We start from the raw sequence: 12,513 nt of genomic DNA, 5'->3' as shown, positions 1-12,513 counted from the left end.
GCCTCCAGTCTCCAATCCCTCTGAGAAGTACATAAGTCTACAGCAGTGTTTCTCAAACTTGGCGACTTTAAGTCCTGTGGACTTCAACTCCCAGAATTCCCCAGCCAGCTATGCTGGCTGGGGGATTCTGGGAGTTGAAGTCCACAGGACTTAAAGTCACCAAGTTTGAGAAACACTGGTCTACAGTATCAAAGTTAACTGAGATATTTAAAAGAACAGTAGAAATGCACCAGGTTTTAAAAGCCATTCACAAAGTGTTCTGATCCTGTGTGTAAATCTGAACTCAAATAACTCACTTTGTTTAGAATGTTCTGCAATTGTGCACTGGTCACTATCCCTATTCCAAAAATGAGAATTTAGAGACAGAGCAATGCTTGCCAAGGACAGATAGACTCAGTGAGTCATCTCTTAAGGAGTAAGCTCCTTCAAAGTTGTTGGCATCAATCCCTCTTGCAATGAGATACTGATAGTGTCCCACGTCCAATTTATCATGTTCTTTCCCTAATCTTCCAAAGAAGCCAGGACTGGCAAAGATCCAGTCTAGTACGGAGTAAGGAAGATGACCTTGACAAGACATAGACCAAAATCTATTACCAAAGCAACTAGGAGAAAAACAAGGTATAAATCACGCATAAGTGGGTCAGAAAGACGACTTAAGTCATGTGGGTATAAAAATGGAAGAGGCACAGCATTCTCAGATATTTGTTGTTATAGTCATCTCTCAATTAAAGTAGTCTTAGCCTTTTTGGGCAGTTGTTTCTTGGTCTGGTCTGCCTGATGTGTCTGGCCAATCCACAGGTGAGTATAAGAGCCAAGATAACATTTTATCACTTCAGTTGTTCCTGATAATATAACACGTGAATGTTCCAATCATTACAACAAATTCGGCACACAAATAGTCAAGATTTTGAAAAATCTGAAAGGCTTTGTTTGCCAAATGCCACGTAAACAAGTTGCAGCAGCCAAGAAGGAACTCTAACTAAGTTCTTCCAAAGGGAGTTTGCCACCCTAAACAAGGTTACTGCCTGAGGGTTCTCCAAGATAATAGAATAGCCGTTTCACTTCTTTTTTAACCCCTACATTGGTTTGAAATTAACTCTGTTTCCTGCTCAGCGTCACTTTTTGTCTTCAGTTGGCACCTAAGGTGTTACTTCTCCAATGTCACCTCCCAGAGGCCATCAGTAAATTAGAGGGGCATCTAGAATTGGCCAAGAGAGAGGCTGTCTGGAATTAATCACATTGTCTGCCTTCATAGCCTTCCATTGCCAATGCTAACCAGGTCACTCAACGAAACTGTTCTCAAGACTATGAGAAAGTACCAATGTTCCTGTCAGAATCCATCTAGAACTGAGGTGCTTAAGGGCAACCATGTTAATCAACCAATTGTGATTAATCATCGGTAGCAATGAATCTAACCTGAAGGGAAAATGGCAAAAAGCTGATAGAAAAATACTCCATATCCAGGTAACTAATCATCTGCTCCAGAGCAAAAGTCAGAGTCACCATGAGATTGCCTACATCTGCTGGGACTGAGTTTTATTGGGACAAGCCAATATAGGTAGTCCTCAACTTACGAAAATTCATTTAGTGTCCATTTAAAGATACAATGGCACTGAAAAAAGTGACTTATGACCATTTTTCATACCCTTGCAGCATACCTGTGGTCACATGATCAAAATTCAGATGCTTGGCGTCTAGGTTCATGTGGTCACCTTTCCTGAACCTTCTGACAAGCATAGTCAAAGGAGAAGCCATGTTCACTTAACAACCATGTTACTAACATAATAACTGCAGTGATCGACTTAAATAACTGTGGCAAGAAAGGTCACAAATTAGGACAAAACTCACTTAACAACATATATTTTGGGCTCAATTTGGGTCGTAAGTCAAGGACTACCTGTAACTGCCATGGAGGTTATGAATTCTAAAGCTGTACATAACCCTGTCCCAAAAGGCTTGGAGATTTCAGTCATTCAACACCTGCATGGACTCTTTATGTACTCTAAAACCAAGACCAGGTTAAGCAAATTGGGAAGGGTTCCTGCAAGGGAAGGTAGTACACCTGTGGGGATTTCTAACTTGTCCTTGCAGCCTATTTAATACATAGGCATTCATATCCCACTATTTCAAGAGTAAAGTCCTTAGTTACACACCAAGCAAGGCTAGTTTAAAATCCAACACCAACCCTCCGCCCTGACTTGAAACCTTGGACAGGACATCTCTAACAGGGTCATCACTGCATGCTCCTGAAGACAGAATCTGGGCTAAAACAAATGGAGCAACAAATAAAAGTAGCGCTGATGTTGAGAAACTTTTTTTTATTGATTCTAACTTCTCACACACTGCCAAGCATGACCTTTCCAGGAAATTCTCTTGACTTGCAGAAGGATTTCAGAGAAAGATCCAAGGGGGTTAGCTATCCATATTTGATAATAGCCAACAGAAAAGAGGGTTAGGGTTATATTATATTAGACCATATTATATTAAACTTCTTGATTTTAAGGGGACTAAAGCTGAAGTATATTTGTTTTTCTAAAAAAAAGGATTCTCGTGAGTCCAGAGAAATGGTAAGAAGGATTCTAGGACAGAGAAGCTCATGAGAAAAGACAACCAGGACAGATGAAGGTTCTCCAAAAGGGAAGGACTAAAAGCAGACTGCAATTCAATGCTGAAAATCTAGTACAAAGCAGATACGTTTATCCACAGGCCAATAATTAAGTTGCCCGGAATTGCTTTAGATAATGAGATGGATAGCACATAAATTTAATAAAATAAAATGAATCCGTCTCTCTAGTTTGAGTAAGATTAAGCTTCTTACTCATATTTAATTAATCCTATAGTCCCAGAATACAACATTGCTAGACAAGTAGTCCTCGATTTACAACAGCTCATTTACTGACTGTTGAAAGTTACAATGGCATCAAAAAGTGTCTTATGACCATTTTTCGCACTTATGACTATTGCAGCATAGTCACGTGATCAAAATCCGAATACTTGGCAACTGACTCACATTTATGAGGGTTGCAGTGTCCAAGGTCATGTGATCAGCTTTTGCAGCCTTCTGACAAGCAAAGTCAAAGGAGAAACCAGATTCACTTAACTGTGTTATTGATTTAACAATGCAGTAATTCACATAACAAATGTGGCAAGAAAAGTCGTAAAATGGGGCAACCCTCACTTAACAACTGTCTCGCTTAGCAACCTAAATTTTGGAGTCAATTGTGGTTATAAGTTGAGGACTACCTGTAGCAAGGTTGGCATAACTTTATAAAGAGAAAAAGGAATGACTGGCACTGATGAGACAAAGCTCCAGAAATCTGGGTATCCATTCACAGAACTATCATGTAAATTCTGAGGCACTTCGGATTAAAATAGGAAAAGTTAACAACTCCCACCATCATATTGGAAAGGATAGAAACTCTGATAAACAGTTCTCTCCCTCAACCTGTTCCTCCTTTCAGGTAGAATAATTTTGTAATGGTTTGCTTCAATGCATTATTAATGTGATGGTGTATTAAATATTCTTCTTATTGATGATTCCCTAAATTCATCTGGGCAGTTGCCCATGGTAACCAAAAGCTTGACTTTGGGTCAAATTAATCAGGATGGCATTTAATGGTGTACTTTCTGATCAAAAATAAAAATTGTTCATCCAATAATTTGATTCCACTTTCTAAACGGAATGAAGCTAACTTCCAATTAGTAACAATCTGCCTGTCCTCAAAGTTAGTGAAGCCAGACCACAGGAATTGTGCATGTTGCTTTTATTTTCATTTCATAACACCAGATTTAAACAGGACCATTATCTGAACTGTTTTAGAAGTCAGGATAAATGAAATAATAGAAAAGCATACAAAAGCTGAGAATTTCATTTGTTACCTTTTCAATTCCACACTGACTTATCTGATAAAGAATTATCTAAGTTCCTGCTTGCCTGCCATAACGTTAAACAGACAGCTATGTTAAATATTATAAAAGGTTCTGTAGGATTTTACCATCACTAGTACTAATACCTTATTGCCCACAGCAATATTTATAAACATAACTAGTTTATATGTAGAAATAACATGTGGTTAAAAAATAGCTTCATGCTTGTTTGACAGATTTTCATTTTAATCAATCCATTCAAAATACATTTTCTTTTACAAATGAAAAAGTGACATCCTGTATCATAAAACAGAAGAAATATGACTGGCAACTTACTGCAAAGGGATCTGCTTGTTCCCATGATATAAGAGCTCCCCATGAAGGTGGTCTCATTTTTTCAGGTAGAGATTCTGGTACAACTAGTAGTATGAAACAGATATCTACAACAGCCACCACTGTAGCAACTAACACCACCAAGTTATCACCGTACAAATTAGACAGATGTGCTCCAATAGCAGGACTAGTTACTAAACTTGCTGCAAACGTAGCAGATACCTAGATATAAGGAGAAAAAATATAAAAGATAATACTTGATAGAAGAAAAACTAATACAATTAAAAGTTAATTCCAAACACTAACAAGATAGAGATGTTCTGACTTAGACATAGGCATGTATACATCATAGAAAAGTGACTATTAAAGTCCAGTTCTAGAGGAAAAATCTGATAAAGCCTTATCAATCCATCACAGAATATTCCAGGAAATGACATTAAATCATTGTTGCCCAATCCTTCTTCTTAAGGTAAGGTAGAATATCCCTTCTAATTCATCAAGCTTTCCTTATATTTTTTAATTTCAAGGTTGATTTAGCTTGAACTTATTTTATAAGTGATTTTACTGAATATTTTCTGATATTAGCAAAATGAACAAGGAGCCGTATTTCTGCAAAACAATTCAGCCTACCCACCTGCTTTGGGAGAAGGGATTTGCAAGTACCAGATTTTTTTCTACAGGCTATGCAAAGAATCCATTAGTTGTAGACGAATCTCATTACACCTAAATTTGTAAATTGCCCTATTTTGCTTCCGACCAGCATGCTGATGATCAAGTCGAGCTGCAAAATCATCATCCTTCTCATTGTCAACTACTATTTCCCACTGATCTAATCACAGCTCACCATGCTTTCTTAGTTAGCATCTCATTTTGTACTAACATGGAAAAAAATGGGAAGGGGGCAACATGATTTCTGAAATATCCTCAGCAGCATTAATAAACATTTACCAAAATAATTTATACTGCAGAGATATAAATAAATAACACCCCTTTCCAGGAAATGGATTTGTGATGCAAGTTTAACAAAACCATGATATGTCACTTTAAAGTAAGCATGCATATTTTTCTGCCCCCCTCTTCTCTTACACTGTACAAGCAATTTAAGAGACAAAGAATTCTACCTCCAGAATTCTGAAGGCATTTAAAAAATTTTCTTTTACTATAAATATTTTGAGGTGTTGTTTTAAGCTGGGTAAGGAGTGGTTTACATGCTGTAACATTTCCTTATTTAGTGTGAACTGAAATTTTCTTTTATGGAAAGGCAGCATTAATGTTAAAAAGAGGTGCTTGAAAAATAAATCCCCCCACAATCTCTTGACAGTATCATAATTTTTCAGTATTAAAAGTCACTAACAATTATTTGAATTTCATTATTATTATCACAATTGTGATTATGACTTTTATTTTGAGGCTACATTTATCTCATTGCATTCAATATTAATGTAGGTATTGCAAACAGTATTGCAATATCAATAACTGGAATTACTACCGTGTTTCCCTGAAAATAAGACAGGGTCTTATTTTCTTTTGACCCCCCCCCCCCCGAAATAAGCACTTGGCCTTATTTTCAGGGAGATCTTATTATTTTCAAGGTGCAGGAGGCGGCGAGCGTGGTCACCTTATGGCTGCTGCTGTGTTGCAATATTTTCGGGGATGGCTTATTTTGGAGGGAGAGCATATTTTAGCACATATGCTCAAAAGCCCAATTGGGCTTATTATCTAGGGATGTCTTATTTAGGGGGAAACAGGGTATTTCAGAAATTCTCATACTAATACAAAGAGTCATAATTTATCAACCGCAATGTTTCTTCTATGGCCTTTCATTCACTTAAATCATTGTTTTCATTAGTCTGTCATGTGGTTCTTTTTGCTGGAACAATTCAATCAACAGTTCAATTTTCCATTTCTTTAATTTATTTTCAAATCCTAGCACAATATTACAATTATATTGCTGAACCTTATAGCAATAGTAATAGCACAGACTTATATACTGCTTTACAGTGCTTTACAGCCCTCTCTAAGTGGTTTTACAGAGACAGCATATTTCCCCCAACAATCTGGGTCCTCATTTTACCCACCTCAGAAGGATGGAAAGCTAAGTCAATCTTGAGCCTGGTGAGATTTGAACTGCCAAATTGCAGTCAGCAGAAGTACTCTGCAGTGCTGTACTCTAACCACTGTGCAACCATGGCTCATAACTTTTTAAATGGCTAAAAATATAAGTTATCTTGTATTTTTATCTTCCAATCAGATATTGTTGTCAAAATTAAAAAGCTGGTTTTTGAACATTATCCCTTTTTTTTAATGGGTACATGAAAGAAGCTTGGATTTTTAATTATTATTTGCTTTGTACAGAGGGTATTTTATCAATGTTTCATAAAATATTGCACTTTCGGATCCCATCAAAAGTCTAATGATTGCAATCTAATCAATAACACATTTTTTTTAAAAAAAAATAGGAATCCTCTTTTATCACCATCTCAGAGGTTTAACTGTGTTTTTCAGGAAAATATTTTTCTGATATTTAACTACTTTCATTTTACTAAGGGGTTGCTAAGGTACTCAGAAACTAATGACACAACAAGAAAAGTTCAATGCATTAAAAGCATGACACTGTTTCCTGATAATTATCAGGAATTACAAAATGACTTCAGCAAAACAGTGCTGTATGAAGACGACTCAATTGTCTTCTTCATATAGCACTGTTTTGCTGAAGTCATTTTTTAAAATTAGATCCACATTTTGTGGCTTTGATTTGAATGCTGAGCTAGAAATAGGAAATATTCATAGTAAATATTTATACATACAGGTAGTCCTTGCTTAACTATGGTGATTGTGGATAAGGAACTCTGTTGCTAAACCATGTGGTCATAAGCATGATGTCACGTGACCACAGAAATTGCAATAGTTTTGTTTCCATGGTTAGGTGAATCCCATGTGGTCATATTATTCCATTGTCATGTGATTACCATTTGCAATCTCTTGTTTCCCTATTGCCTTTACTTGTTGGAAGTCAGCAGCAAAGGTTACAAATGATGATCATATGACCATAGGATGCTCCAACCACTGTAACTGCTAGCCAAAAGCTAAGCTCCCAAATCATGATCACACTGCAATGGCTACAACTACAAGGTACAGTCTAAAGTCCCCTCATTCAGGACCATAGTAACTTCAAACAGTAGCTTTATGAGTGGTTGATGAACGAGGGCTACCTGTATTACAAAAGATGCTTACTATAAATATCTATGGAGATTCTCAAGTCATCCCGATCATGGTTGTCCCAAAGGTGCTTTTTCAAGAGGCAATTGGACTTTCTGGTTTTTCTTTGAAGATGTTTCACTTCTCATCAAAGAAGCTTCTTCAGCTCAAACTGGATAATGATGCTTCCATTCCCCACCACCCAGTCAGAGCTGAAGAAGCTTCTTGAATGAGAAGCGAATATCTTCAAAGAAAAACTGATCAGAAAGTCCAGTTGCCGCTTGAAAAAGCACCTTTGGGACTTACTATAAATCCTTTATAAGAAAAGAGAAAGGGTGGGTTTAAAACCTATGGCTATCTAGATTTTTGGATACAATACTCTCCCAAAATTCAAAAATTATTCATTGGCAAACCACAGAAACATACAAATGCAGTGCTTTATATATTAAAAACTAACTGCTACAGAGGTATAGAAGAGGAAATGGAAAACCACTGTTTTTATCTAGAGCTTCAGTTACACCCTTTAAAATCAACCATTATCTACAGCTCATCTTGAACTGTATTCCCTTTTCACAGGTTTTTGAGTTCTAGGTATTTATTTGCTTAAATAAATAAGTAACTGTCTAAAATTTAGCAACAACTCTGCAGCATACCTAGCCATCCAAACTATTTTGAATGTCTTCTTGGATATCTTTTACATAACCAGTCATTCATTATATACATGTACCTCCTTATCTCCAAAATAATACATGCCAAAAATTTGTAACCAGTATCTCATTATACTTAGCTCCTATGCAAAAACAGACACCACATCATTAGAGGCAACTTTCAATCTTTGATTGGAATTCTTTTTAATTCTGCAGGATACTTTAGGATTCATTGTAATATGACCTCCAATGCAGAAAGAAATGAAGACTGGCTTTATCATGATGTAGCTGAAATATTATGAAAGTCCTCGATTTCTCATCTTAAAACATCAATGTTCAACAAAGATGAACATTCCCTTCCATAATCCATGTGTTACGACACACTAATTTAAAAATGTCTGTTTCATTCCACCATTTTGAAAATGATCATTATTAGGTAAGTAATCACAACAATCTTTACCACCTGCACTTCAATAGTTCCTGACCTCCTTGTTCTCTCTACTTACATGATTATACTTTTATCCCTCTTATCAGAAGACACCGCTTCGTATGTGTCTGACATAAATTGTATTTCACAAAACTACAGGGCTTCATTTAATACTGTCAGTTCTTTAAATACCAAACAGTGCTTTGTTGCTTCTACTGTATCCAACTAACACAGCTACTCCCACACACCATAAATTGAATCCTGCTGTGTTCACTTACTTTAACCAGCATCTATATTAAAAAGTATTCCACTGTGTCAAAGAAAAGCATTTTAATACATTTTATGCTAACATTTGCAAAAGATTAAAGCAATAGTTTCCACCATTACTGATAATGTTCCACAAACTGGCCAGTTAAGAGTCAGTATTCACTCATAAAGCATCCAAGCTAAGAAAAACTGTCTATAAAGGATGTGTAATTAGTTGACCAGGGCAGATTATTATCTCTTTATAAACTGTTAAGATGAAGAAAAGAATCAGAATTGAATTCTTGGATTGGTCTACCTTGAGGGGCTGACAAACCTTCTTTCTATTTAATGGACTTGCCTATTCTTGGGGATGCTATATACAAGACCTTCCCCCCCCCCCCGCCTCTCCATTAGACATCGTGTATAGGAATAGAGCTACTATAATTTCTAAAAACACAGTTTCAAATTTTATTTTTAAGTACTATCACATTTTTTAAAAATCAGAAATTATTAGTGAATGCTGACATGATACCCAAGAAACCAAAGTACACGTTGTGTCAAAGAATTAAGAAACATTCTTACCAGTCCGTAAGCAGTGCTTCTCTCGTGTTCTTGAGTTATATCAGCTACATACGCAAATATGACAGAGAATGTAACAGCAAAAATCCCAGATACAGAAATCATTGCAAAATACCACCTGCAAAAACAGACCACATTTATGAATTGCAGCTACATTAAAAAAAACTGTAAATATACCCAAGAAAAGCAAACGTTTAGATTGTTTCTCAATTAGATTTATATCTCATCCATGTTCAGAGACTCCTTTGCCAAGTGTACTTATAGTATACTAGCTTAAAAGACTTACACTGACTCACTTTGACACAAAAGCAAGGAAGTTTAGATCCATTTTCTTAATACGGTCACCTCCACCCAAGTGCCCTCCCCCCCCAATACCCACACAGTTATTTATGCCACACTCACCATGGACTTATTTTCATTAATGGAATAGGGACACAAGTGAAGAAAACTGTAATAAGGAGGAAATATTTTCTTCCCCAGACATCAGACAAAGCACCTATCAGTGGAGCACTCATGAAGGATAAAAAACCCTAAGAACAAAATGGTAATGATATTAATGTTGTTTCTAGTAACATAGCGACTATAAAATGTGTTATATTTTGGGAAACACTTGTTGATAAAGCATCATTTTGAAATAACAAGTTATACAAATAAATCATTTAAAACACACACACAGAGCAGGCCAGCAAAGCTGCATGAGTCTCAAGCATGAGTTTCATACTTTTGAAATCCAATAAAACTCTTAAGCTACAAGAGAAAATTGTTTCCATGGCAATGGCAAAAGTGAAAGTTGCTAAACAAATGGGTGAATTGTTCATTGTAATATATTTGAGCGTCCATCTCAATAAAATGAAGAATAAAGTTTCCATCAGATAAGAGATAAATTATAATATACGAAAGGTCACAGTGCCTACAGATTGCTAGAAGCACAAAGTCATTTCAAAGGGTACATCAAAGCAAAATAAGAAGCCAAGAATATGTTATGTAGTATAAAACCAAACATCTCACTAGCCTAGGATTATGTTTCTATAGTGACTGACATTGCCCACAGCTGGGACATAAGCACAATGTCACCTTTATTCTACCAGAAAACTAGATATATCATCATAAAGTACAGCTGATAGTTTGAAATTAGTAAATGTTAGTTTTAAATGTTAACATGGATTGACTGTGATTATTTCATGGAATGCAGAGATTTTTTTTGACAAAAATATATTTTTTATTATATGAAAGCTTCAACCTCTTTAGGAATTTTTAAAAAGCATTCAAATTATTGAGGGATAACCACATTTGCAGTGAGGACTTCATTTATATCTTTTTTATTTGCTGTATATATTTGCAACAAATGCAGTTTAAGGAATGTTTGGTCAAAGTACTGCAGCTGCAAATACCATAGCTAATAACAGCAAAGGCTAATCAGGTTTAAAAAGAAAGGCTCTGCAAAGAAACTAGTAATTAAACTCTATTATTATGACTTCATGTCTCTCAAAAATTCAAAATATCACCTATATCTTTTTGTTGAACAGTGTGAGTAAACATCACTAACAGTGATTTACTTGTCTTTACTTGTTCCTCTAATTGCTTTTTCCCAAATGTTTTTAACCACACAGCCAGGTTAATTTCTTTGAATTTTTAAAGTAGCGTAGACACTTATACCATACAGTGCAAGTTCCCCTGCTTCTATTGTGATATTAGTTTTACAAATTATTAGAAGGCAGTAGAGATATGTTATGAATAAATCTTATTCTTTGATTACGGGGATGTTGTAAATTACTTCAAGCAAAGGTTTGACAAACAAACTATTTTGAGTAGATATTGCTGAAAGAATGTCACACAGCTCAAGGCCTATTCTCTCCCCGTTCTGTGCATGCCACAGAATCAGGCATTTAAGTTATAAGACAGATTATAACTGAATGTGAAGAGGAGGGGGAGGAGGAAGAGGAGAGGGCAGTAAGAGCATTTGGACAATCAAACTCACTATCCAATATAGGTTATTCTTCACATTGAACTTAATAGTTTAAATGCCCTATTCAAATATTATGATTCTAAGATCAGATTTCCCTGGCTTTTCTGTAGACAGTATCGCATATAATATTCAGTTCATCCTTTGTATACACACATGTTGACAGATGACATAAAGCACAACAAACAAGAGAGTAAATTTAATAAATTGAGAATGGGAATTTTTTCCCTAAAATTTATTTTAGGACAGTATTGCTTTAAAAAAAAAATTGGGGGCCTTGTAGAAGAATGGCGAACTGAAGACAGCGCTGGGGAAAGCATAGCCAACAACTGTGTTTTTCTATTTTTCTTTTAGTTTATATTACTTTCCATCATTGTATTGTAATCTTTAGTAAAGTTATTTTTTTAAAAAAAGAACAAACTGGATGGGCTTGGACCCATGCATAAAAGGTAGTTAATTCTGTTTACAGAGTTCCCTAACTCAGGCACCTCTAAGTTGACAAAGGTCACAACACCTGGATAAAAGGGCCTCCAAGGAGTAACTTAATTGATGAGCTGCTTCATGTGAGCACAAAAAGTCTTCCTTAGGTGTAAAAGTACTTCAACAAAAGTAAAAAAGCAGGCATAGCTATTCTCCACCTGAACAATTTAATGAAAGTGCCACAGAAACAGAATGGTGGGCTTGATCTTTCAAAGCAAGCCGTTCTTACATATCCTTTTAATCTGCAAATTAGCTGTAATATTGCAGCCCACGACACCTTAAGTCATCAATGTTTGATAATCTACAAGCCACTTTGAAGTAAAGGAAGACTAAAATAGAAAAAATAGACTGGTAGATAAAACAGTCAAATGTTGCCCAGTATCTAGCGAATTATAAAACTCATGCCATATTCTACAGAAAATTTTTAATTTATTTCACCTATATTTCATCAGTTTCCAATACTGATCTGATTTTTAATACTGTAGCACAATATTAAAAATGTACTGTATTTAAAAAGAAAATTCCACTAGGCTAGCTCATTTCTACTCTCTCCCTCCCTCTCCCTCTCTCTCCCTGCCTTAAGTGTTCACTAGGTAACAGCATATATTTTCTTTCTTTGCTTTAATATTTATCACTTTTGAGAATTTCAAACAAATGCTAAGCCTTTTTACATATCAATTTGGACCACTGGTACATCTATTTAGGAACACATGCTTGTTTAACACTCTACAAGTAGGCAGTAAACTGAAAATCACTACTGATGCCAGAATTTA

General features: G+C 35.7%; 1 protein-coding gene across 3 annotated transcripts in view; it reads right to left on the bottom strand.

The window, feature by feature from the left end:
• The window catches only part of MFSD14B (major facilitator superfamily domain containing 14B), a 35,033-nt gene that overhangs the window by 13,949 nt on the left and 8,571 nt on the right, over positions 1 to 12,513 (bottom strand). For all 3 annotated transcript variants that reach the window (XM_081945847.1, XM_081945846.1, XM_081945848.1), the window contains exons 4-6: positions 9,700 to 9,827; positions 9,301 to 9,415; positions 4,204 to 4,422 (exon numbers count right to left, since the gene is read on the bottom strand). In XM_081945847.1, the coding sequence (XP_081801973.1) occupies positions 4,204 to 4,422; positions 9,301 to 9,415; positions 9,700 to 9,827 (462 nt within the window). The remainder of the gene's footprint in view (positions 1 to 4,203; positions 4,423 to 9,300; positions 9,416 to 9,699; positions 9,828 to 12,513) is intronic.

This window comes from Natrix helvetica (assembly GCF_964273705.1).
Source record: "Natrix helvetica genome assembly, chromosome: 2".
Taxonomy (NCBI): Eukaryota; Metazoa; Chordata; class Lepidosauria; order Squamata; family Natricidae; genus Natrix; species Natrix helvetica.
Note: the sequence above shows the minus strand (reverse complement) of the source record. Positions and strands in the feature narration are given on the sequence as shown.